Below are 24,388 nucleotides of genomic sequence, written 5' to 3'. Positions count from 1 at the left end.
TGTTTGTTGGCAAGCTCATTATTCGAGTCACGCCCATGGGCATGGTGAAAGCTCAACACGACTCAGCCCAATGTGTATGCCCTTGATCTACCAACCCAAAGCCCAAGTTGCCCACATGAACCAAATATGAGCAAGCAAGGGTTTTCAATTCATTTTGCTCGTCATTGATAATGTTGGGTAGTGTTATTTACACGGTCATCTTTATTTTCTTCTTTCTTGTGTTAATTTTTATCTATTAATCTTCTTCAATTCATTCAATCAAATGGCCGAAAATTGAGAATAATATGTGAAAAGGCAAAAATTTTTGTGTGAATTAAGTAAAAAATCTTAGGTTCGATTAAATTGGATTTTGAATAATTCTTAATGATGGCCTTAGTAAGTGATTAACTGAAATGCCCCAATCTATTAAAATAGAGTACCGTTTGTATCCAAAAATTTATTTGTTGATATTGGCTCAGGATTGTTTTACAACATCAAAGACTCTTGGTACATTTTGTTTATATGCACAATTTTAGTGACTGGTGCATAAATCATGATTGAAAGCAAGAGACGTATAACTTCATCTATTTACCTCGTTACGACGGTTGCATATTTTATGCAACTTTAAAACCCGCAGCATCGTGAATCACCTTCATTCCTTTTTATAATTGAAAACTGGAAAGAAATATCCTATAAATGTATGCGGATATTTCATATGATATGCCCCACTTGCTTGCATGTTGTGCAACTCCATGAGTCTGGATCCTCGTTATATCTTCTTTTTGAAGATTTGAAAATTCGTGAATCGTGTCCATTTATTGTATATCGTGCGGTAAGAAATCATTTTAAATATTTTTATTTAAAAATAAACATAAACAGTACTTGACAAAAACTGACAGTATTATGTACGATGAACGAACATGATTCAAGGATCCCTAGGATCCTCATCAAAAGAATTAAGAGAGGATCTTGTTGGCAACTCCATGGTCAACACCCAACTACCAGCCGTTAATGAATTCCATCGTAGTTTTAAATAACTGACTAGGACACTAACTCATAATCTCATATGATCATGTCTATATATATAGAACAGTACTTAGCTTTACAAAAGTTGTCAATTTTTTATTTCAAAATAATTTAATAGTCGATTCATAGGACTTTGTACTAATGATTCAATCTATTCATATTATATATATGCGAGATCAATTAGTCATCTAACATAAAAACATTTTGTCGAAATTGATAAATTAGCTCAAATTGCTTATGGCGGGTTACTGTAATGACAAAAAATAATAGTGTTTATGCACTATAATACCGGTTTGATCCTCATTGATATTTTCTCTCACTAACAACTAACAATTTAAGTCAACAGTAACTATCGCTTGTCAAACACAGTTTAACTGCTCATCTCGAGTGTTGATGACGCAAACTCGAAGCTGCTTTGATTCCATATCTATATCCTTATTTGATGAGTAGAGCAAATGGGCATCAAAGTATAGGCAATTTTGTACCATTTGATTTAATATGCGGTCAATTGCTGAATCAAGTTGATGACCAACTTGAATTGTGTCACAGCAGTCATTGCAGTTGTATCCCTATGCACGTACGTGATGTGGAACAGATAACGAAGCAGACAAACAACAATTTAAAAAGAACAAAATCGACAACAAAACCATTTCAAATCTGGGTTATGAGCTTCCGTGCTAGAGTCAAATCCACTGCAAAAGATGTGATCTATGGATTTTAAGTTTATAATGTCCAATTCGATTTTAAGTTTTGAAGATATTTTTCAAAGTTTGCTATTTCTTAGATTTTGTTTCCGATTTTGATTCCAACATTACTAATATTTCAAATTATTGTTTAATTTTCTTTCTTATCGCATTGCGTCACAATCAACACAACAGCGTAAAATAAATCATAATGAAAATCACCGTGCTATCATGACAAATCGAAAGTAAGAATGATCCAATCACGAATGGTACTTTTGTTGGTTGAAGCTTAAAAATTGGAGATTTCAAAGTTTTTGAGTTTTTTTTTTTTTTTTCCCAAAAATGTTTTTGAGTTAAATAGATTAGCATTCATATTTTGATTAGGTGATATATAGGTAGATTTCACTGGCGATATGGTTGTCAACTTTATTTTATTTTGGTACAACAAAGAAAAAGTTGGACATATTTCCACATGGCGGCAAAAGGTTACTTGGACCCCACTTAATCAATTGTCTACCTAACTCAAGTCAATGCCACGCCACCTATAACCCCATGCGTCTCCTAGATAACAGATTTTTTTCTAGTAAAATCGCACCGCTAAACACAAAATCATGCCGTTTGAGTTCAGTTTTTTTTTTTTGTTTTGTTTTGTTTTCAATAAGTTTTTTTATTATTTATTGTTAGTCACACATATAGCTGAAGTCTCGTGATATTCATATATGATTTTTTTTTATTTTTTTTAAGGTTTATACCCCGTTATAAAAGAAAATGTAAGAGAAATTAGTATTGAAGCAAAAAAAATATAAGAGCACAATTGAAGAATAGAATTCACGTTTCACTTAATTATAATAAGTGATGAACCACCATGAGATTTCTTAATAATTTTTTATAAATTTCAAGTTCGTATTTTATACGGCACATCTTAACTGGTCTTTTTTTTTGAAAAAAAATAATTATAACAAGCGGTGTTCGTGGACATATAAAATCCCTCCACTTGAATGATCTCTCATATGCTTACGTGCAACAACTCGAGATTGCCAAGAAAACAACACTCTCTCTTTCCGTAGAGATAGCACTCTTTCTTTCTCATCCTCGTTTCAGGTCAGTTTCATTTCTCCAACCCTTTTATTTATTTAGTTTAGATTAATTCCTCTTCTTTTTTTCTGGGTTTTTTTTTTCTTATTTATTGAATCCATCATCGCTGCTAGTCAGAAGAATAAGGGGAAGAAGAAAAAAAGAAAAAGAAAAATGCGGTGCCTTTATATATTTGTTGGAATTTGAACGATGATTGAAGGCTGGGCACATTGGAATAACTAAGACGGAATATGCTTTCATCACCATAACTTCCTTTGGCGGTTCCACAGAGCTTGGTCTTCCATTGAATTTGATGCTCTTTCTTGTTTGTTTCTTGATTTCGAGCTGTTTGTGGGGGATTCTGATTAAAAAAAGGGACCCTTGAGAGGGATTTTGTTCTTTTTCTGATGCATGCAGTAACTGATTTGGAGCTAAAACTGTGGGAAGTTGTTAAATTTTGGGTTTTGATCAATTGGGTTGTTATATTGTAATGCAGTCTTGGTAAATTGGTCGTCTGGGTTGTCTCAGAATTCAATTTTTGGATTAAAAGTTGGTTGCTTTGAAGGTTTTTCCTGAGGAAATCGACCGGGTGTGTGTAAATTATGATTGAGTTTTGAGATTTTGGTGTCCTGAGAAATTTGATAGGGGAGGAATAGGATGTATGCGGTTGGGAGGCTAGGGAGTTATATATCCCGAGGCGTTGTACAGGCCTCCGGCCCGTTCCACCCGTTTGGTGGAGCTGTGGATATAATTGTAGTTGAACAACAAGATGGGAGCTTCAAATCGTCGGCGTGGAATGTGAAATTTGGGAAGTTTCAAGGGGTTTTGAAGACAAAGGAGAAGGTGGTAAACATTAATGTCAATGGGGAGGATGCTAGTTGCCATATGTATTTGGATCATAAAGGGGAAGCTTATTTTCTTAGGGAGGTTGATGCAGAGGAAGGGGAAGCTGTGTTGTATCCTTCGTCTTCAAGTGATGAGACGGATGAGCAATGTCGAGAAAACGGGCAGCCATTGAAGTCCATGAGTTGCAATTATGATGCTGAGAATTTGACACCAGTTGGTCAGATTGAAACGCCTAATGGGAAGATTTTGTCCAGGACTAACTCCCGGAGGTCAAGAATTTTAGGGTTATTTGGGAGCAGGTCGATGAAGGAGCGCAAGAGTAAGGAGGAAGAGGGGGTTGATAGCGGGGTGAGTAGGGTGGATTCGTTGGAGCGGGCGGAGTTTGCAGCAAACCTTTTGGAAGTGAACTGGTCCACTAGTCTTGCCATTAAGAAAACTGGGAAGGACAATGCTTCCCGTTTTTCATCTCCTAATATGTTGGTTAATGAAGATATGCAGATTGATGCCAAGCAAAGCCAGTTGAGCTCGTCTCTGCCTGTGTCTAGAGTATCTAGCGACGTTGATGAATCTATTATTGCGGCAACTGAACATGATGGGAATGCAATGGCTGTCATATCCAATGCCACATGTTCTGATCCGGAAATTCAAAGTTTGGTTGACCTAGAAGCTTGCCCTGGCAAGCATTTGGATGAGAAAGATGTTGTATTACCTGGCTGTGGAATTTCTCATACAGCTGGTGGGATAGATCAAGTCCAACCCTTTATTTGTTGTGAAACATTGTACATTGCCAGAGAAGGAAGTGGGCAAGTTCATGTTCATGCTGAAACAGTGCATGCCAGAACTGAGCTGCTGTCTAAGGTAATCTTTCTATCAAATCTGTTGCAATAGAAACCAAAATTTTAAAGTTATTTAGGAATTTTCAGATGCAGTGTTTTCTATGACTTATTTACCAACTCAAATACGCTCAGTTAGGAAACAGAATTTGGTTATAAATGATCAATTAGCTAACATTATTCTTAATTATGTATACACCTGGATGCTTCAGACTGAGGTATTTAGTGTTCTTCATCAGGATTCAGTTACTGGGCAACATGCTGATAATACTTCTGTGAAGGTACAATTAGTGGAGGCTCCTGAAATTTGTTTACAAGAGACAGATACACATTCATGCACAGACTGTATTGCGGGCCCTGAAGGGCCAGCAATAGTTCAACCATGCAATAGTCAAACAGTCCAGGAAAATTCATTACCTGATTCAGTTCAAAAAGTTGAGTCACAGAGCATGTCTAGTTTAAGCACCTCTTGTGATCGAGTTCAAGAGGAGGAAAATATAGAAGAGGAAGATGTCGCATCATGTGATTTACAAACCCCTTATAAGTCCGTTAATGGCCATGTTGTGACAGAAGCAGCAAGTGTGTTGCCAGTGAGACTAGAGGAAGAACAATTCCTCTTCAGTGATGATGAAATCAGAGTCACTGAGGTTCAGTGCACGGAGTCACATTTTCCATCATGTGTAGGCGGAGAAAATAGTCTCTTGTGCAGTCCAAAAGACGGTACAAATTATGAATCATATTCATCTCTGGAAAAGTTTATTCCAGAAGATCCCTCAACTGATTTTCAGAAATCAACTGGAAAACTGAAGGCAGCATCAGCTGCAGTTGGTATTCCGAGATATCATACGGCTGCTGCTGGCAAGGAAGTTGGGAGGCTGGTCGAATCATTGCCTATTATGTGGCCTCAGACTGACAAGTTGACTGCACTTGATCTTCATTATCCATTAAGCCATTCTCTGGACTCAAATGTCCATCCCTTGAAGTCGATATGGCAATGTAAAGATGATTTGAGCTTTAGAAAGTTTGACAGAGAAGAAGAGCAACAATTAGCACTGGAAACACCAGATAGCGAGAATGCTTCAGGTTCAGCGGAGCTCAAAGATGGTCCTGCCTGTTCTGCAGTTGGTGAGAAACTTGGATATTTGCTTGTATGATATTTTACAAACGAGGATTTCCCGCACTGAATGTTGAAAAAATTCTATTTGCTTTCTTGTCGGTAGTGTGTACATAATTACAGTACACTATTAAGAATTGATATATTCCAAGTCAGTGAAATATGACTAATATGACCATTTTTTCACTTTATTTTTTGTTTGACTTATTGCCAGAATTTTCTTACTATTCTTTTTTCACTTTATGTTTTGTTCGACTTATTTGCCAGAATTTTCTCTGTGACGAAAATTGGAAGGGCCTCATTTTTTTTTTCAGGAACAAAATAATCCTTAAGTGGTAAAATGTAGAAAGTGACATAAATTTTGCTTTATGCAAAGCTCTCGTTGCAAACACTTCTTATATGTACTGCTTGTCAAACATTTTCTGAAAAATTGGATCTTGATATATGTACTAATTGATGGACTTATTACCTGAATTCTTAGTTGTTTTCATGGGATATAGCTGCTTTAGGATGATTTTACTTGGGAAAGTGCAAATATTTGATCTCAAGGGCATATTAGCTGTCCACTGAGTTGAGAAAACTATTACAGGAGATCCATCCAAAGCAAATGTTGCCGCCAGTGGAAGTTGGAAACTCTGGCCCTTCGGTTTTAGGGGATCAAATTCCAGGACAGCAATGCAGCCAGATGTGAATGGCAGTAAAAGTCCTGAAGCTGAGAATGCTTCAGAGAGCACCGTTGGCACAGATGGACATAAGAATATGCTTACACCCAAGGGGATGAAGAAAATGGAAAGGGCACTCGCTCCAACGTCTGAGCAGCTGGCTTCCTTGAAACTGAAGGAAGGGAAGAATACAGTAACCTTCACATTCTTTACTGCAATGCTGGGGAAGCAGCAGGTTGTTTATTGTTGTGATTTTTATTTTCGTTCTCATTCTGGCTGTTTGTTTTTCAGATATAGTTACTGTCCTTTTCTTATAGTTCTTGTTGCTCAACAGGTTGATGCCAGAATTTATTTGTGGAAATGGAACACACGCATAGTGATCTCAGATGTGGATGGGACAATCACAAAGTAAGTCTGTTCTTTAAAAAAAAAAAAAAATCTTTGGTACATTGTATTTTGACAAATTTTTTCTGGATAAATAATGAACTACAGTGGTTTTTTAGATATATTTATCAAATATGAGTAACAGTAGGTTTTCTATAACGGTTCAGTTCTTTATGCATTCACTTGTTGATTACTGGGGATTCTCTTGGTCTGATCCCGCTTGGTTTACAACTTTGTTTTACAGGTCAGATGTTCTAGGTCAATTCATGCCCTTGGTTGGGGTAGATTGGTCACATGTAGGTGTTACACATTTGTTTTCAGCCATTAAGGTTTGTTTGTCTTGTCCTTTAATATTCTAGTGCTCATGATGATTATTGTTTTGAAATCATGTTTATTTAGTGATGGCAATTTTCACATTGCATTCATCACTCCTTACCATGTATTTTGAGCACTCTGCTGGGTTGGCCTGTAGCCAACATATGTAGACGAAAACACATTGGGTCTCACAAACCTGATATGTTGGCCCGTCTGTGACCCACTTCTTCAGTCATATGATGTCATCACCTTACAAATTATAGTCTTGATTACCTTTATAATGTGCCGTCTCTCATCTCCTGTTGGCCCGTCTGTGACCCACTTATTACGTTTTATGTATGAATTACTTATATAACTACACTGAAGTTGCATCTTAAAAGGAATTGGTTATTATTTCTATGGTGCAGGAAAATGGATTTCAATTGCTTTTTTTGAGTGCACGTGCCATTTCTCAAGCCTCTCTCACCAGACATTTTTTATTCAACCTTAAGCAGGTGTCATATGCTTAACTCATGCTAAATCCGTGATTTGCATTTTCAAATAAAAGTGACCAAAATACCGTGTTTATTTATTTCTTTGCTTTGAAATATGCAGGATGGGAAGGCTTTGCCAGATGGTCCCGTTGTTATTTCCCCAGATGGACTTTTTCCTTCTCTCTTTCGCGAAGGTAAGTGATGTGGGTGCACTTCTTTTTCTAGAACTTCAACAGATGTTTAATTTAAATTGCTAAAGTGTCCCATTTAGTTTTTCAGGCATGTTATAAGTTCGGTTCATTGCCCTTTTTTTGCACTTATCCCGATAAAACTGAAATGGTAAACTGCGTTTCATAGAGAGGAAGAGCATCATTTCCTTGCTGAATAATGCATTTGTTGAGAAAAAGATTTTAGTGGCTAACAGAGCGGAATGTAAATTACCTTTACTTAGATCACTAGACATCACATGCAATTTTCTTTTTACTAAGTTGTATGTAGTTTCTAATGCATAGACCGACACTGTTTTCCTCAGTTATCAGGAGAGCTCCTCATGAATTCAAGATCGCATGCTTAGAGGTTAGTGTATAGGGTTTATCTTGACCTATTCACTTGTTTTACTGCGTGTTTTATCATGTTCCTGATGTTAAATAATTTGTTTCATAGGATACGTCCAAACAATATTATGGGTTCAAATATTCTTTTAAATATCTTACATTTTCCTATTTTTCAGGATATCAAATCATTGTTCCCTTCTGATTGTAATCCATTCTATGCTGGCTTTGGAAACAGAGATACCGATGAGTTCAGCTACCTTAAGGTTGGAATCCCGAAAGGAAAAATATTCATTATTAATCCCAAGGTAATTATGATGTTCATGATAATTTAGCAGCAATCCATATATCTGTAATTGAGTAATGTCAAATGCCTACTTTTCCTTTTGATGATTTGGGTATGCAGGGTGAGGTTGCTGTGAACCGCCGAGTTGACACAAAGTCATATAGCTCTCTTCATGCTCTAGTGAATGGCATGTTTCCATCCACGAACTCATCTGAGCAGGTTTTGATTTTTCAACTTTAAATATTCATAGAGGCCTTATTTTGATAAAAAAGGCCTTTTTCTTTCCCCACCGTCCTCTCTTTCCTTTGTGGTCACTAACCATTTGAGCATGCTTTTTGTTTTTTTTCCCTGTTGATTGCAGGAGGACTTTAATACGTGGAATTTCTGGAAACTCCCCCTGCCCGATATCAATGTCTGAGGTGTTGAAGGGAGTTCATTGCTTTCTGTAGCTAGCCTCCTCTAGATATGGAGACAGATAAATTTCGCCATGCCTGTGTTTAGAACCGCTGAGGTAAATCCCAATTTCTCATTCACTTAATCTGTCAGAAGCTGTGCATGGAGTTTTTGGTTGTAGAATGACAATGCTAACTTTATCAAGACATTTTAGGACAGTGTGTAGCTAGGAATTATTGTCTAAATGTCTACATTTACCCGGCTGACTGATTTATTGGCGACCTGAAACAATATATTGAAGATAGGCGCACGTAGAAGAGTTGGATCAGTCCCACCTCCATGCTGCTGCTTCATTTTTTTTCCCCTCTTTTTCTGTTCAATCTAATTTTGTATAGTCTGTTCATATATATTCCGTGACCACTTCAAGTTGTAACTATTCTTTAGAAGTCAAATGGGTAAATAGGCATTCACATGTATCTTTATCTGTAAAGTTATTGTTTCCAAATGCATATTGATTTCTCATGTGGATTCAAGTATGTAGTTTTGGTCCTTCTGTGGAACCCCTGTTGTTTTTCCCGTACTCACATTTTGCGAGATGTTAAAATGAGTACGTTAAAGATTTTCTAGGCCGGACTTGCATGTCTTCATGAAAACATCTAACCTTATTTCAGCCTCGGCCTAGAAAATCTTTAGCGTATCCTTTTTTGCGGTCTTCGGTGATGTTTTGGCGTTTCTTCCGCGGCGTAGAGGGGTATAGAGACTAGTTGAGGTGTATAGGTTTTTGCATTTACCTCCCTTAGTAATTAGTATTAGGAACTTGTGTAAAATTGGGCGTATTCCTGTGTGTGCTCACGTAATGTAGGAATAGTTAGTCAAATAATACATGATTTGCGGACTTTTATTTGGTAAATGTATTAAGAAAATTTTACGTCAACTCATTAGTTTGGTCTTTTAAGTTTAAAAGTTACCAATTTTGTTTCTTGTCTATTACCAGGTCATCAATGTAGTCATTGCCGTTTATGTTAAAAATATGTTTCAAAGTTATCAGGTGATGACACCTAGATGAACCCAATTCTGTTTAATTAATTTAATCTTTTTAGGCCTATTTTTGGCAATGGCTCTTATTCTCTTCAACAAGTCTCAATTTACCCTTACACTCTATTGTGTCTCATTTTACCACGTGTGTTCTTGTTTTGTGTTTCAGTTTGACAGGTTCCGTTAATTCCGTCAATAAAATCGTTAAGTAGCTGGTGTAGCATGAACATTTAATAAATTTCTTAACTAAAAAGAAAATTAGAAGAAAATAATCAACCCACACGTGTCTCCTCCCTTCAGTCCCTTTTTCTTTCTCTTTCTCTTCCATTTCTTCAGGCATCTTTTGTATCTCAGTCTCAAAAAGTAGAAGGAAAAAATATCTATGCGAAGATATACGAAAATGGAAGGGACAAAACGGGCATTCACGCTTGCCGAATAACCTGTACACAAACCAATAGCTACAACAAATGCCACCATCAACACAACACCCCCAACTAGAAAGATGAAGGAAACTGTAATTCTTAAAAACAAGATGAATAGATGGCTGAGGTTTTTTTTTTTTTCTTTGTTTTAATTTTCTTTTCAATTTCATAAACAGTATTTGATTAACCTTCACGAGATAGCTCAATGGTTGAGGACGAATATCAGATCCCTATTTCATACGGCATGTCTTGGGTTCAATTTCTAACGTTAGTGAATTGCATGATAGTAACTAAGAAGAGAATGAAATACCACCAGCTGGTCCCCTTTGCCAGAAAAAGGATAAGCTGTATTTCACTTTAATTGATAAATTTCTCATATGTCTATGCCCCGTCAGCTACTAAACAGTTTTGTTGACAGGAATCAATGGATAGGGCAAATTGGAACACGAAATAAGAGCACAGGTGGTAATTTAGATCTTCGTACAGTCAAAATTCACAATAGTGACAATTTAGATGTTCGTTTTTCTCCTGCTACTTAGATTTCAGAAGAATATTTTACCTCTACCTTGCCTTCCCCGTTGCTGCCATATGCATTGTGTGTGTGTGTAGGGAATTGTTATTAGCATTCTAAAAATCTCATTCTACCCTCCAAACTTTCTATATTAAGAAAGAAAAATATATTTGTGAGAAGTGTAGAATGAGATTTTTGGAATGTCAATAATACTTATATATATATATATATATATATATATTTATAGCTACAGCTACTCATATGTAATTCAAGACTACGTACTATACATACACACAGATGCATACATACGAGGAGACATAAATTATATTATCAGAGACTCCTTAATACTATAAGTACACAGATATATATATATATATATATATAGAGAGAGAGAGAGAGAGAGAGAGAGAGAGCTACAGCTACTCATATGTAATTAAAGACTACGTACCATACACACACACCATACACACACACACACAGATGCATACATATGAGGAGACATATATTACATTATCAGAGACTCCTTAATACTATAAGTACACAGATAGAACTAGAACAAACCCTGTACTTCAGCTTAATTTACAGTTTATACCCACATTTTAGGGCATAACTGGTAAGTTCTCCGATCTCGTCGTCAATAGAAATAAAGCCGTCCTTGTTGGCATCTGCATGCCATAGTGCTGTCCAAGCTCTGAAGGAGCTCCAACGCGACTCAAATTTCTTGAAGGCTGCCTTCAGCTCTTCCTTTGAAAGCCTGCCGTCTCCATCCTTGTCAAAACTTTTAAACACTTCCATAATCTGCTCCTTCGTCCACGGAATTATTTGGACCTTCTTATCGACAACTGTAGGCTCCTTGGTATTCCAGCACGGAACCCGGATCTCTCTAACCATATTAATCTTCAAATTCTAAGCCTCTGACTGATTTGCTCACTTTCTACAGGAAGTACAAGAAAGGACATATATATATATATATGTATGTATGTATGTAAGTAGAGGGTTAGTGGCTTTTATGTATAGCACTATGTGCTTGTGGGGGTACCCTAAACCCTAGCCTTATGTTCGAGAATTAAATAATATTTAATTCCCATCAATTAAACTGAAATATTATGCTTCATCCAAATCTTCCCAAACAATAGCATCTAAATAATTGGTATATGTGATATTTTTTTGGTTTGTTTTTGTGCGTGTACGTAAAGCATGGAACTTTGCAAAGTGATGGATAATTTATATATATAGGTTATTCTTGTTGATTAGGTCACATGGGTTTGCGATGAGCTAGCTTTGACTTTTCCAGCAGTTTCATTTTGATCTCTACAAGTGAGTGATGAAATGCCGAAAGCTACAATGGATCACAACAAAATTATGCATATCTGACAACAGTTCACAGAGATTGAAAATAACAAATCAACTTTTTAAGGTTTGGGAAGCATCTGTTCTCATTTTCTTTCTTTGGACACGTAGAGACAATTATTTAAATTAGTTAGGCATATAGATAGTTGCAGAACGCATGATATGAACGAACTAAATCAAATTATTAATATTTCATTGTTGCATTCATCAAACAGTTGACCTATTATTTGGGGTTGGAGAGAATCAGAATACACCACGGTGATAGAATTGATGAGATTATGAGTGCATAGGATTATGACAAGTGTCTATGTGTTATTGGTAGTGGTCTTAGTTAGTAAAAAGGTGTCTCACTAATGTATAAATATCAATAGTTGTAATTATTCTAAACAAGTTGAACGAAAGAAAATATTCAGTTTTAACAAACTTTCTTTCTTTTATTTCTCTCTCTAGTTTACTTAGTTCTTAAGCTTTTACGTTGTTGACATGGTATCATTGCCGGGAGTGGCTCACTCCTCCCGTTCACGATCCTTTGTGCTTCCGCTACTCTTCTCCAGTTGTGATTAGTGTTAGGTGACATCTCCGATCATTAGTTTTTTGTCTTCTCTTATTGTGTATCGGTGTTTGGTGTTCGCACTGTGCTATCTGTGATTTGTTGATCGATGTTTCAGTCGGTTGAATTGTTGGTTTCTTGATCATCGTCGTACATCATGTTCTGTTGATTCTTTCGTTTCTTTCAGCCCATCCGTGTTTGATCTGTGAATTGTTTACAGCTTTCTAATAATTTGTAACCCTAAGATTTGGGGGTTTCTTGTTTTGTATTCACAAGATTGTTGATTTCTGCAATTACTGGCTTATTGTTGTTGTTGGTGGGTTCAATTGAATTTGTGTGCTGTTCTTGAGGATTAAAATTGTCTCAAGATTGTTGAAGTATGACACACAAATTGATGAAAGCTATGGTGAATTCTATTCAATTAGCGCTTACACAATCTCTTATTTCGTCTTTAATTCCGAGTGTTAGGAATATTGCAACGGTGAAACTCTATGATTCCAACTATGTTACATGGAACTTTCAAATAGATCTATTGTTGGAAGGAAATGGAATTGTTTGTCTTGTGAATCATTATATTCCATGTCCTTCTAAATTTGAGGATTTTGATTCTGAGGAAGATACTGTTGATAACAATCACCATGTCTCTGATGCGTACAAAGTATGGAAGATTCATGACAAAGCTTTGATGACTTTGATTTTTGCTACATTGTCTCCTTCTGCTTTGTCTTGTATTATTGGCTATTAGAGTTCCAAAGAGATGTGGATGAATCTTGGAGAATGGTTTTGTAGTGTTACTAGAACAAGTATTGTTCAAGTCAAGATTGACTTGCAGAAAATCAAGAAAGAACCTGAATGTGTTGATGCATATCTTCAGAGGATCAAGGAGTCTAGAGATCAGCTAGCTGCTGCTGGTGTAACCATTTCCGATGAGGACATTGTAATTGTTGCACTGAAAGGTCTGCCAAGTGAGTATAATACAATTAAATCAGTTATACGTGGAATGGAGAACCTTGTTTCACTCAAAGAATTACGATCTCAATTGAAGGCAGAAGAAAACTCTGGATGAAGCTACTAAACAGATTCATTTGATGTCTACCATGTTCACTTAAACATCTAGATCTGGTTTTGATCATGATGGTTCATCAGGAATAAAGTCTGCATCAACAATGAATCAAGGTTTTGTTGGTACTCTTAATGCTTCACTGCCATTTATGCCAATGTCACCCATGCCACTCCAAGGTTTTCAGCAGGTGCCTCAAGGTTTTTAGCAATTGCCTATGCCATATATGACTAATGTTCCTATGGCTTTTGTCACTCAACATGGTTTTGGTTCATACAACAATTTTAGGGGCAATAATTACAAAGGCAAAGGAAAATGAAGAAATTTTATGGGAATAATTCTGGAGGACAGCATAATGGTTCTATTACTCAGTTTTATCCTCAAGGAGGTTATACTCAGTCTAAGTTCTATGATGTATCCAACACTTCTCAGAATAATGGAACACAACAGTCAATGTCTCAGCCTTATAATCCAAATCAAATATGCCAAATCTATGATCGCAAAGGCCACTCTGCATTGAACTGTTTTCAACATGGGTGTCAGATATGTCACAGAGTTGGTCATGTTGCTGCTACATGCTTTGATAGGAATAAGACTTATCCAGGATTTCCAGGACATTCTTCTCAGGGTTTTTCTTCATCTATGCCTGCTCAAATGACTAATGGACAATATGGTCAAGCTCATGTGTGGAATCTATTTGGATTTTCTCAAGGCATGTTCCTACAGTCCTAAGGTTCACTATTTCAACCTTCTATCATACCACGTATGTATCACCCCAATATGACTCAGTCACATACTCCTCTTGCTATGTAAGCACAAACTACCTCAGTAACTTCACAAGATTTCTGGCTACTTGACTCTGGAACAACCAATCATATATGACTTCCAACTTATCAAACTTGCACATGGCAACAACTTATCCATCCAATGATATTGTGACTAGTGCTAGTGGTGAATGTTTAGCTATCAAATGTATTGGTTCATCTTCTCTTTCCACTAAGTCACATAAGTTTAAGTTGAATTCTGTGTTTCATGTCCCAAAATTGTCTCAACACTTACTATTCATGAATCAGTTGTGCAAAGATAATAAGTGTTGATGTATAGTTGATGATGTTTTTCTCTGTATACATGACAAGTTCACTGGGAGAATGCTATTCCAAGAGCTGAGTAATAATGTTATTTATCCTCTTCCCATACTCAAGCTACAGAGGTTTATATCTGACTTTTCTTCTCCAGTAGCTTATGTGGGTCAAAGGGTTTCTTTTGCATTATGGCATTACAGATTAGGACATCCTACACATTTTGTAGTTGATGCATCACTTAGTAAATCTCGTATATCTTTTCCTTGTAACTCTCAGTTTCATACATGTAAAGCTTGCTTACAAGGCAAGTTTACAAAATTACCTTTTCCTGTAATTGCTTCAAAGTCTAATACACCTTTTGAAGTAATTCACACTAATGTTTGGGTTCCCTCACCTAGTATGTCTATAGAAGGTTACAAGTATTATGTTTCCTTTATAGATGAATGTACAAGATATACCTGGATTTTTTCACTGAATAATAAAGCTGCAGTGTCCACTGTTTTTGTCAACTTTCTTACCTTTGTTTCAAATTACTTTGCTGCTCATGTGAAAATATTGCAAAGTGATGGTGATGGGGAATACATTAGTACTCAGTTTAAGCAATTTCTTCTTACCAAAGGCATTGCCTTTCAAAAATCCTGTTCTTATACCCCAAAACAAAATGGGTTGGCTGAGAGAAAAAATATACATGTTGTAGAGACAACTATTACACTTTTACAACAAGCCTCATTACCTTCACAGTTCTGGTTTCATGCCTGTGCTATTGCTACTTTTCTAATAAACAGAATGCCTACACCTGTTCTACATACGAAGTCTTCCTTTGAAATGTTACATCATTCTCTACCTAAGCTTGAACATTTGAGAATATTTAGGTGTCTGTGTTATCTTTCTAAGAAACCCTATAGAACCAATAAACTTGACCTTAAAACTACTGAATGTATTTTTCTAGGGTATGCTACATAATACAAAGGGTATATATGTTTATCTCTCAAAGATCATAAGTTGTTGATGTCTAGACATGTTATTTTTTATGAATCATATATTCCCTCATGTCTTGTCTTACACTCCTAAAGTTGATTCTGGTCAGTCTTCTTCCCCAAGACCTATTGTGTATACAAATACATTCATACATACAACTTATGTTTCCCCAACATTTCCCTTTATTGGTTCACCACACCCCACTACTCTTACCTCTAGACTTCAACATGTTACTCAGTCCACATCTTCTCAACACAATAGTTCTGGTGATCTTGTTCATTCATCCACAAGTGCTGGTTCTTCTTCAGAAATCATACCTTCTGTGTACTCAGAAGCTCATCCAAATGTTGTAGTGTTTCAGGTTGATAATCTGCAACCAGTGTGTATTACTTCACATAATTATCATCTAATGCAAACCAGGTTGATAATCTGGGATTGTTAGAAAGAAAGTGTTCTCTGTTCAAGTAGATAAAAGAGTCTGTATTAAAAAAAAACCTCAATATTTTAATATTGCAATTAAGTGTATTCAGTGGAAAACTGCCATGAAAGAATAGATGGATGCTCTAGTTCAACAACAAACTTGGAAACTTGTACCTTTACGACCTAACAAAAATCTTGTAGGTTGCAAATGGATTTACAAGATTAAGAAAAATCCAGATGGTTCAGTGGCTAGGTACAAAGCCAGACTTGTAGCTAAGGGGTACTCTCAAAAGGCTGGTCTTGATTACTATGAAACCTTTAGTCTTGTGGTTAAACCAACCACAGTTAGATTGGTTCTGTCCTTAGCTGCATCTCATAACTGGTAGCTTAAACAGCTAGATGTCAAGAATGCTTTGTTGCATAGCTTTCTTGAGGAAGAAGTTTACATGTCTTAGCCTCAAGGGTTTGTGGATCCTAGTTGTCCAGATTATGTTTGCAAATTGTAGAGATCTTTATATAGTCTTAAGCAAGCTCCCAGAGCCTAGAATGACAAGTTTTCAAGTTTTTTACTTGAGCTAGGGTTCAATTTCTCATATGCAGATCCCTCTCTATTTGTCAAGTGTGATAGTTTTTCAATCATTGTGCTATTACTCTATGTTGATGATATCATTATGCATCCTGACGCCGCATTAATTCTCTTCAACTGATTAATTAGTGTGATCTTAATTTGCAAAATACTACAAGAACTTAAGGCTGAAGTGACTTACTTGCAATATGAAATTAAGGGCAGATTTGTGCATATATATAGGGCTCTGCTCGGTCAAGAGCCCAGTCTTCTGCATGCATGGCCACATTTCGAACTAGGGGCAGGCAAATGGGTATAGGAACTGTAGATCAGGGCGGGTAATCAAGGTTTGGGGTAGGTACGGGTCGGTTCCAATTTTTTAATAAGAGAAACGGGACGAGGCGGTGCGATGAAATTTTAGGGGCGGGCCGGTTCCAAATGTATAGAAAAAGAGGGTCCCGGACTGGCCCGTTTGTAACATTTTCCCATTCCTTTCCTATTTTCTCACACCTTCTCGAAGACTCTCTTCTCCTCAGTCCTCCCATTCGAATTTGTCGATTCTCAATCTCTCTCTCCCCCAGTCTCTCTTTCTCTCTCCCCCAGTTTCTCTTTCTCTCTTCGGACACCTCTGTCACAAAATCTATAATTTAATCTCGGCGAGGAGAGAGCAAGTCGACTCGGAGCTTCGCTGACTCATTGAGCAAGCCAACTCAGAGACTCGCTGACTCACTGTGCATTTCCCCGAACCTTCTTCTTCGTCTCTCTCGGTATCATTGATTAAATATCGAGCACAAAAAGCTATTTGGGTCTTCTTCTTCTTCTTTTTCTCCGATTGAATATCAAACGCAAAAAGCTATCTAGTTCTCTTCATCCTCATTGTTCTTCTTCTTTTTCTTCTTCTTCTTCTTCTCTGATTGAATATCGAGCACAAAAAGCTATCTAGTTCTCCTCCTCCTCCTCCTCCTCCTCTTTCTCCTTCTTTTTCTTCTTCTTCTTCTTCTTCTTTTTCTTTTTCTCTTTCTTTTTCTTTTTCTTCTTCTTCTTCTTCTTCTTCTTCTTCTTCTTCTTCTTCTTCTTCTTCTTCTTCTTCTTCTTTTCTGATTGAATATCGAGCACAAAAAGCTATATGGTTCTCCTTCTTCTCCTCTTCTTTCTTCTTTTTCTTCATCTTTCTCGCTATCACTGATTGAATATCGAGCACAAAAAGCTATATGGGTCTTGGAGATAATCATTTCTTCTTCTTTAGTCTCTCTCGCTATCACTAATTGAATATCAAGCACAAAAAGCTATCTGGGTCTTGGAGATAATCACAAGGAGAAGTTTTAGTTTCGGTTCTTCCGCTATGGATAATCTCTTCTCTAATCGCTCTCAAATTCTTCTCTAGTCTCTCTCGCTATCACTGATTGAATATCAAGCACAAAAAGCTATCTGGGTCTTATAGATAATCACTTATTCTTCTTCTTCTCTAGTCTTTCTCGCTATCACTGATTGAATATCGAGCACAACAAGCTATCTAGGTCTTGGAGATAATCACAAGGAGAAGTTTTAGTTTCGGTTCTTCTACCATGGATAATCTCTTCTCTAGTTGCTCTCGGATTTTATTGCTTGGTGAGTTATCATATTTCATCTGATTTTGTTGTTGGGTTTTCTTCAATTTGATATTTTTCATCATTTTTTTCTTCTTCAGTTTTTCTTTGGTTTCAGTAACATGGCTTTTCCCCAAAGATTGGATCTTTTGTTTTTGAATTTTACGTTTTGATCTTTACTTGAAAGGATATGAAATTGAAAATCCAAAATATCTAATTTGTTGGAATTATTTGGCTTTTGGTTCAAAAATTTAAATGGAAGAGGTTCCGTTGGTCCATTTTTGACCAAATTTTTATGTTTTGATTAAGTTTTGTTGTTATCAATGAATTTATGGATGAAGATGGCTTGTTGCAGAACAGAGAAGATGAAGATAACTTGGTGCATATCAGAGAAGATGAAGATGGCTTGTTGCAAATCGGAGAAAATGAAGATGGCTTCTTGCATATCAGAGAAGATGATGGGCGCGAAGCTCCAACTCGGCTGGTGACCGCCCAATTTGGTGTCATTCGACCGATTCTAAGTGCTCTTGACTCGATCAATGACCTCAACGAGGTCGTCCCATGACTCTCATTTGTGTTTGCTGACAAAAACCCGTGAAACCGGGTGGAATTGACCAGTTTGAAACGGGTCGGGTTAGGTTCGGTTCCAAATTTAGAAATCTCAGAACCCGGCTCGGCCTGCCCTGTTTCATTTTTAACCGGTTCCAATCCGGTTCCTTCAAATTTGGACCCGGCCCGGGCTGTGCCCAACCCTACTCCAGACCATAAGAATTATTCTAATTCTTGGACCTCAGGGGTCCACATGTAGAAATATACAATTAGTCAATTTTTCTTTGAGTAATGCTAGGAAAATTAAAATTTTAAACTAAATTTTGTAAACCAAATAATGTGACTGTTGATGATTGGATTATTATTTAAATGTTAATTAACGTGCTTAGAGCATCTCCAAATGAGAAGTTAAATTCAAAACGTCAAATTTAAATTTGATGGCTGACTTGACAATTTCACATATTGTTAATATTTTTCATCCACTTGGTATGCCAAAATTTATGCTTCATTTATGTTTTTTCAAACAAAAATAATAAAAGTTGGGTTGTTGGTTTAAAAATAATAAAATAATATTTAAATATGCTAACATTTAAGGTAAGGCAAGTGGAACGCCTTTGGAAATAACAAAAATCAAATTTGAAGGCAGATTCAAATTTGACATATCTTTATCTATGTCAGCTTAGCCGTATTTTCCTTGTCAACTTTATCATCTCGGTTGAAGTAAATTGTATGTCATTTGTTACCGTTATATATCTATGTGGCATTTTTTACATCTCCTTTGGAGATAATCTTATTTCCTATTGGTGACATATCATTTGGTTTGCAAAGTTAATTAAAAAATTTGATCTCCTTAGCATTATCCTTTTTTTATATATAACTACCAACCTAAAGTATTTTGGTCAGCATTTGGTTGATCCTAGGTTGATACACATTTGGGACATTAAGAAAGAATAATTTTATTTAACTACAGTTCTTGGCTACTTATCTCTCTCATGAATCTCACTTATGTACATGCTATCCACATATCTAAAAGAATAGGTAAGTAAAATGATTAATATAGCATTTAGTAATAGGAAAGTGTTATTGGTATTTCAAAAATCTCATTCTACACTTCTCACAAATGTATTTTTCTTTCTCAATATAAAAAATTTGGAGTATAAAACGAGAATTTTTTAGTGCTAATAACAATTCTCTAGTAATATTGGCAATGTACCAAGTTCTATATTTTTGCATATTATACCACGCTACCAGTGGATTATTTGTAATTTTCTTATATACAGGTGGGCTAGATTTTTGCGTGCACATACATCATCGAACTTTGCAGTAGTAACAGACTGATGGAAACAAATAGTTTGTTCAACTTTTGGTACTAGATTCTTGTACATATGTGGACTAGTCTATATGTTGACTAGATTCTCATCTGCCAATGTTTGCTATGGACAGTGATGGAAACGAATAGTTTGTTCAACCTCTGGGTTTATCTTTATGGGAGTAGGATTCTATTCCTTCTTTTTTTTTCTTTTCCTTTCTATTTTCTTCTATTTAAATGGTTACAGTTAAGTCACGTTAACATCTTATGTTAATTTTTTATAGAAGGAGAAAGACAAAATAGAGAATGTGAGATGAGGGGATGGAAGAGTGATGGAAAGAGGAGGAGAGATAATCTTAGTCCATCTTTACGAAGCCTAAGAGCAACTCCAATAGAAGTCTTTATTTAGGGACTATCATCATTATTTTTTAGTACTCATTTAAAGAGAATCTTTATGTCCCTAAAAGAATATTGCATTCAATGGGAATAGTAGATCCCAAAATTTGAAGTTTAAAATTTGAATTTTTTATGATTTTATGTGATAATTTGATTAGGTGCACATTTTTTGTTTATATTAATCTTTTTTTTAATTAATTAAAATCATTAATCAAGATTTTGAGCCCATTTTTCATCCAAGATGCACATTTTTTTAGGAAAACTAATGAAAATGACTTGAAAATTTTGAGTTTTAACGATAAGGATAAAATAAAAGGTAAATTGAATAGTATCATGATTTACTTTTAGTGTAAAAATATGGTTTTTCGTTAAAGTGAACAATACCTGGAACTTTTCGTTAAAGTGAACAATATCTTGAGCTTTTCGTTAAAGTTCCCCATATTTTTTTTTTGTTTATGTTAACTTTTTTTTTAATTAATTAAAAGTATTAAAAGCTTCAATCAAGATTGTGGCCTCTGTTTTTCACTTACGGTTGTCCATGTATAGTCCTTATATGTGAAGCCATACACTATGTATCCGGTGAGTTCCTATACTTTAGGGACTCACTTTCCGATCCATTGAAGATCCATTTTGTCCCTATATTTGTTTAATACTCATTTTATACGATGGTTATCCCTATTTAGGAACTCACTGGAAATGCTTTTAAGATTTGGAAAACCTCTTGGAAAGTGCCCAGCATGTATTTATAGGCAAGGTCTCTTAATTCTGTGTAGGGATAGGATTGAAGGATACATATACGCATTTTGACATAGGGCCAGCTTTGGCCCAAGACTAGTAGGGCAAGAGTTCATGGCCTAGACCACTATGACGTAAAAAAAGAGGTAAATTATATTTTACTTGCTCGAAGTTGGATGCAATTGCAATCTCATATAATATTTTTAAAACATTTTAATTTTCTACACAAACTTGTATTTTGTTGTAATTTCATACATCCGTTAATTAAACCGATAATTTTCTTGTTAAGTAATGATGTGACGAATGAATGACTCACATATTTGATGACATAGCATATAAAAAATAATTAATTATAAAAAAAATTAAATAAAAAACTAAAGTAAAACAAAATAAAATGGGGCCCACCCCTCTTTTCCCACCCGAGCATCCCATCTTCATCTCTTTCTCCATCACCACCAGCCATCCCATATAACCACCAATCCTCATATAACCGTCAAACAAAATAAAATATATTACCTCAATTCGAAGCAATATGACTATCAGACAAAAATGATAACCATTTTAGTATTTCTTTGTATAATCATATGTTCGTCCATTTTCTTCACTACAAATAAATGTCCTAATGATTTTGGATATGTTTAATTTCTTGCGATAATGACTTATGAACGATGAATTGAAATATAGAAGGTTCATATCCTTGAAAAATGTTACATAATGATAACCATAAAAAAAAAATGTTAAAATGTTTGTCAAAAATGTACGTCACCGAATCTAACCCATATATCAAAGCTATATTTCTTGTAGAAAATAAAGTCAAATTAATTTGACTTGGATAAATAAGAATAAAATTATAGTCACATACAAGGTGAAATTTTCCATAACATCTTCGAGTCCAGAAGGGACGGATAAACGTAGTTTATCACCAGTTATCCCCCATTTAAAGAAAAAAAAAACAAGAATAAAACTATAGCACATGTGTTGTCTTTATAAGAATAAAATTTAAGGATGGTACATCTCAAAATATTTCACATCGCGTAAAGGATGGCACAGGTTTTAGGTATATCCTCCACAAGTTGTATTTATAGTGTTGTAAGGACAAATTCTATATAAGATGCCTAGTGACACCCAATTTTCAAATAAGTTTTGTTTTGTGCGTGTACTTAAAGTGTGGAACTTTGCAAAGTGATGGATAATATATAGGTTATTCTTGTTGACTAGTCATATGGGTTTGCGATGAGCTAGTTTTGATTCTTCCAGCAGTTTTTCATATATATATATATATATATATATATATGTCAATAATTAACGGAGACAGACAGGAATAATTCAACTTTTTAAGGTTTAGGAAGCCTCTGTTTTCCTTTTCTTTCTTTGGACACGTAGAGACAGAGAGTTGCAGAATGCCTAATTTGAACGAACTAAATCAAATTATCAGTATTTGATTGCATTCATCAAACAGTCGACCTAATATGTGGGATTGGAGAGAATCAGAATACATCACGGGCCATCAATCAAAAAAGATAATCATCTTTTATGGATTCTTTTCGCCGCCCTCTTATCTGAGGACCCATGGAATCCACAATCTTATCTCAAAGGTGGTTTGGTAAACTAGCATATATATCAGTCAAGGTGTTTGTGCAAGAAAAAATTCCTACAAAAAACACAAAGGGTTAATCAACATTTGCCCCCCTAAACTCTTGGAGTTTTCCACTTTAACTCTTCTAACTGTTTTTGGTCTCAAGTTGGTCCTCAAACTTTGAAAATGTGAAAAATAAGGACATCAGTGACCCAACTACAAAGGTTGATAGAACCACTAGTGGATTCAATTCGATGCGTGGCTGGTTGGAATGTACCACATTGTAAACTTCAACCCGACATCACCTTCTGTAGATTTCAAAGAGAGATGAGAGGCAAAGCAATGTAACACTGAAATAACTAATTAAATTGTTGCATCTGTAAAAAAAAAAAATATTAAATCACATCATTTGTTCAAGTCGGTTATAATCATGTCCCTAAGGTAAAACTAGCTTCTTCAATTGGATTCATTTAAAACAAAAATATTCGAATTGGATCAACTTATTCATTTTTTATGGTTTTGTTCATTTTTTTCAGCATAAATGTATATTATAGACAAACATATTCATGTTTTGATAAATCAAGGGCATTTTGGTCATTGTAAATGAATATTTAAATGCCCTTAAAAAAGTGGTGGCATATTTGTCACCTTTGAAACAAAAATTACTTTCTTTCATTGCATTATTTAACACACTTTCAAAAATTTAGGGACCAACTATAGATGAAAAAGTTGAAGGACGAAAGTAGAAAACTGTAAAAGAAATTAGGGGCCAAGTACGAATTTAACACCTCGCCAAAAAAATAAATAAATAAAAAAAGAAAAGAAAAAAAAAGGAGAAGGAAAACAAGGTATCTCATATTATTGCTTATAGTTATAGTAGACACACCAACCACTTTTCCTTTTTCCAACTATCTGATATGATAATATTATTTTGGAGCCATGGATATTGATATAAGGATTCTGATTTGTGTGTGTACCAAAAGTGGGAAGAACGTAGTCACATGGATTGGAAGTTTTTTTTAAGGTCATCATCGAAAGGAAACTTTTAAAGAAATTGAAAATTTTAACATAATTAGAGTAAATAAATAAACATTCCATATGAAATACGTGCATAGTCGAATGCATATATAAGACATGTGGACTAAAAATTATGGTGGATTAGTGGTATTCTGACTTCTCAGTCGGCAAGGATGTTGAGCCTTCCTTGTGGCGGTGCTGCTGGTCCCCGGTGCTATGGCTCATGTGCTGCTATGGTTCTTCTTAGGCACGGGTGGTACAAGTCTCTCAAAGACTCGTGTTTTCATCTGGCTTCTATATATGGAGTATTGTCCATATCTTGTATGTGCTCTTTGTTTGTGCAAGGTGTATTGATTTAGATCAAATCTTTCTCTTTCATAAACCCTCCTCTGTTGGGTTATGAACTTGAGACTACTATTTAATGTAAACTTTATTTATTTAATTTTTTTTTTATTTCTTTAAAGAGTATTCATTCTTCTTTTTTGTACACGTCTCTTTTTTGAGTTATTTGTTCCACACTAAAAAAGGAAGGAGTGCAAGAGAGAATAATGAAATGTGGAAATCATTTCCAAAAATAAAAGATTTACATTGGCTTGTTGATTTTCTTACGAGTACTCCTACATGGTTT

The 24,388-nt window shown here is 35.5% G+C and overlaps 1 protein-coding gene across 6 annotated transcripts; it reads left to right on the top strand.

The window, feature by feature from the left end:
- Positions 1–2,667: 2,667 nt before the first annotated feature.
- On the top strand, positions 2,668–9,378 carry LOC137749388 (phosphatidate phosphatase PAH2-like). Of its 6 annotated transcripts, none has more exons than XR_011070207.1 (13): positions 2,668–2,789; positions 2,897–4,466; positions 4,654–5,566; positions 6,145–6,452; positions 6,552–6,625; positions 6,846–6,930; positions 7,324–7,410; positions 7,511–7,583; positions 7,922–7,965; positions 8,120–8,248; positions 8,347–8,445; positions 8,588–8,737; positions 8,839–9,378. XR_011070207.1 is itself a non-coding variant. In XM_068489483.1 (12 exons), the coding sequence occupies exons 2-12, from the start codon at positions 3,420–3,422 to the stop codon at positions 8,642–8,644; spliced, it is 2,916 nt and encodes a 971-aa protein (XP_068345584.1). In that variant the 5' UTR covers positions 2,668–2,789; positions 2,897–3,419; the 3' UTR covers positions 8,645–9,378. The 6 variants fall into 6 exon arrangements, 3 of the variants coding, with proteins under 3 accessions (XP_068345584.1, XP_068345603.1, XP_068345589.1); XR_011070206.1 differs by having other exon boundaries at positions 8,834–9,378; XM_068489483.1 differs by having other exon boundaries at positions 8,588–9,378.
- Positions 9,379–24,388: the final 15,010 nt, after the last annotated feature.

The sequence above is a fragment of the Pyrus communis genome, chromosome 1 (genome assembly GCF_963583255.1).
Source record: "Pyrus communis chromosome 1, drPyrComm1.1, whole genome shotgun sequence".
Taxonomy (NCBI): Eukaryota; Viridiplantae; Streptophyta; class Magnoliopsida; order Rosales; family Rosaceae; genus Pyrus; species Pyrus communis.
This window is presented reverse-complemented; position numbering and strand designations above follow the sequence as displayed.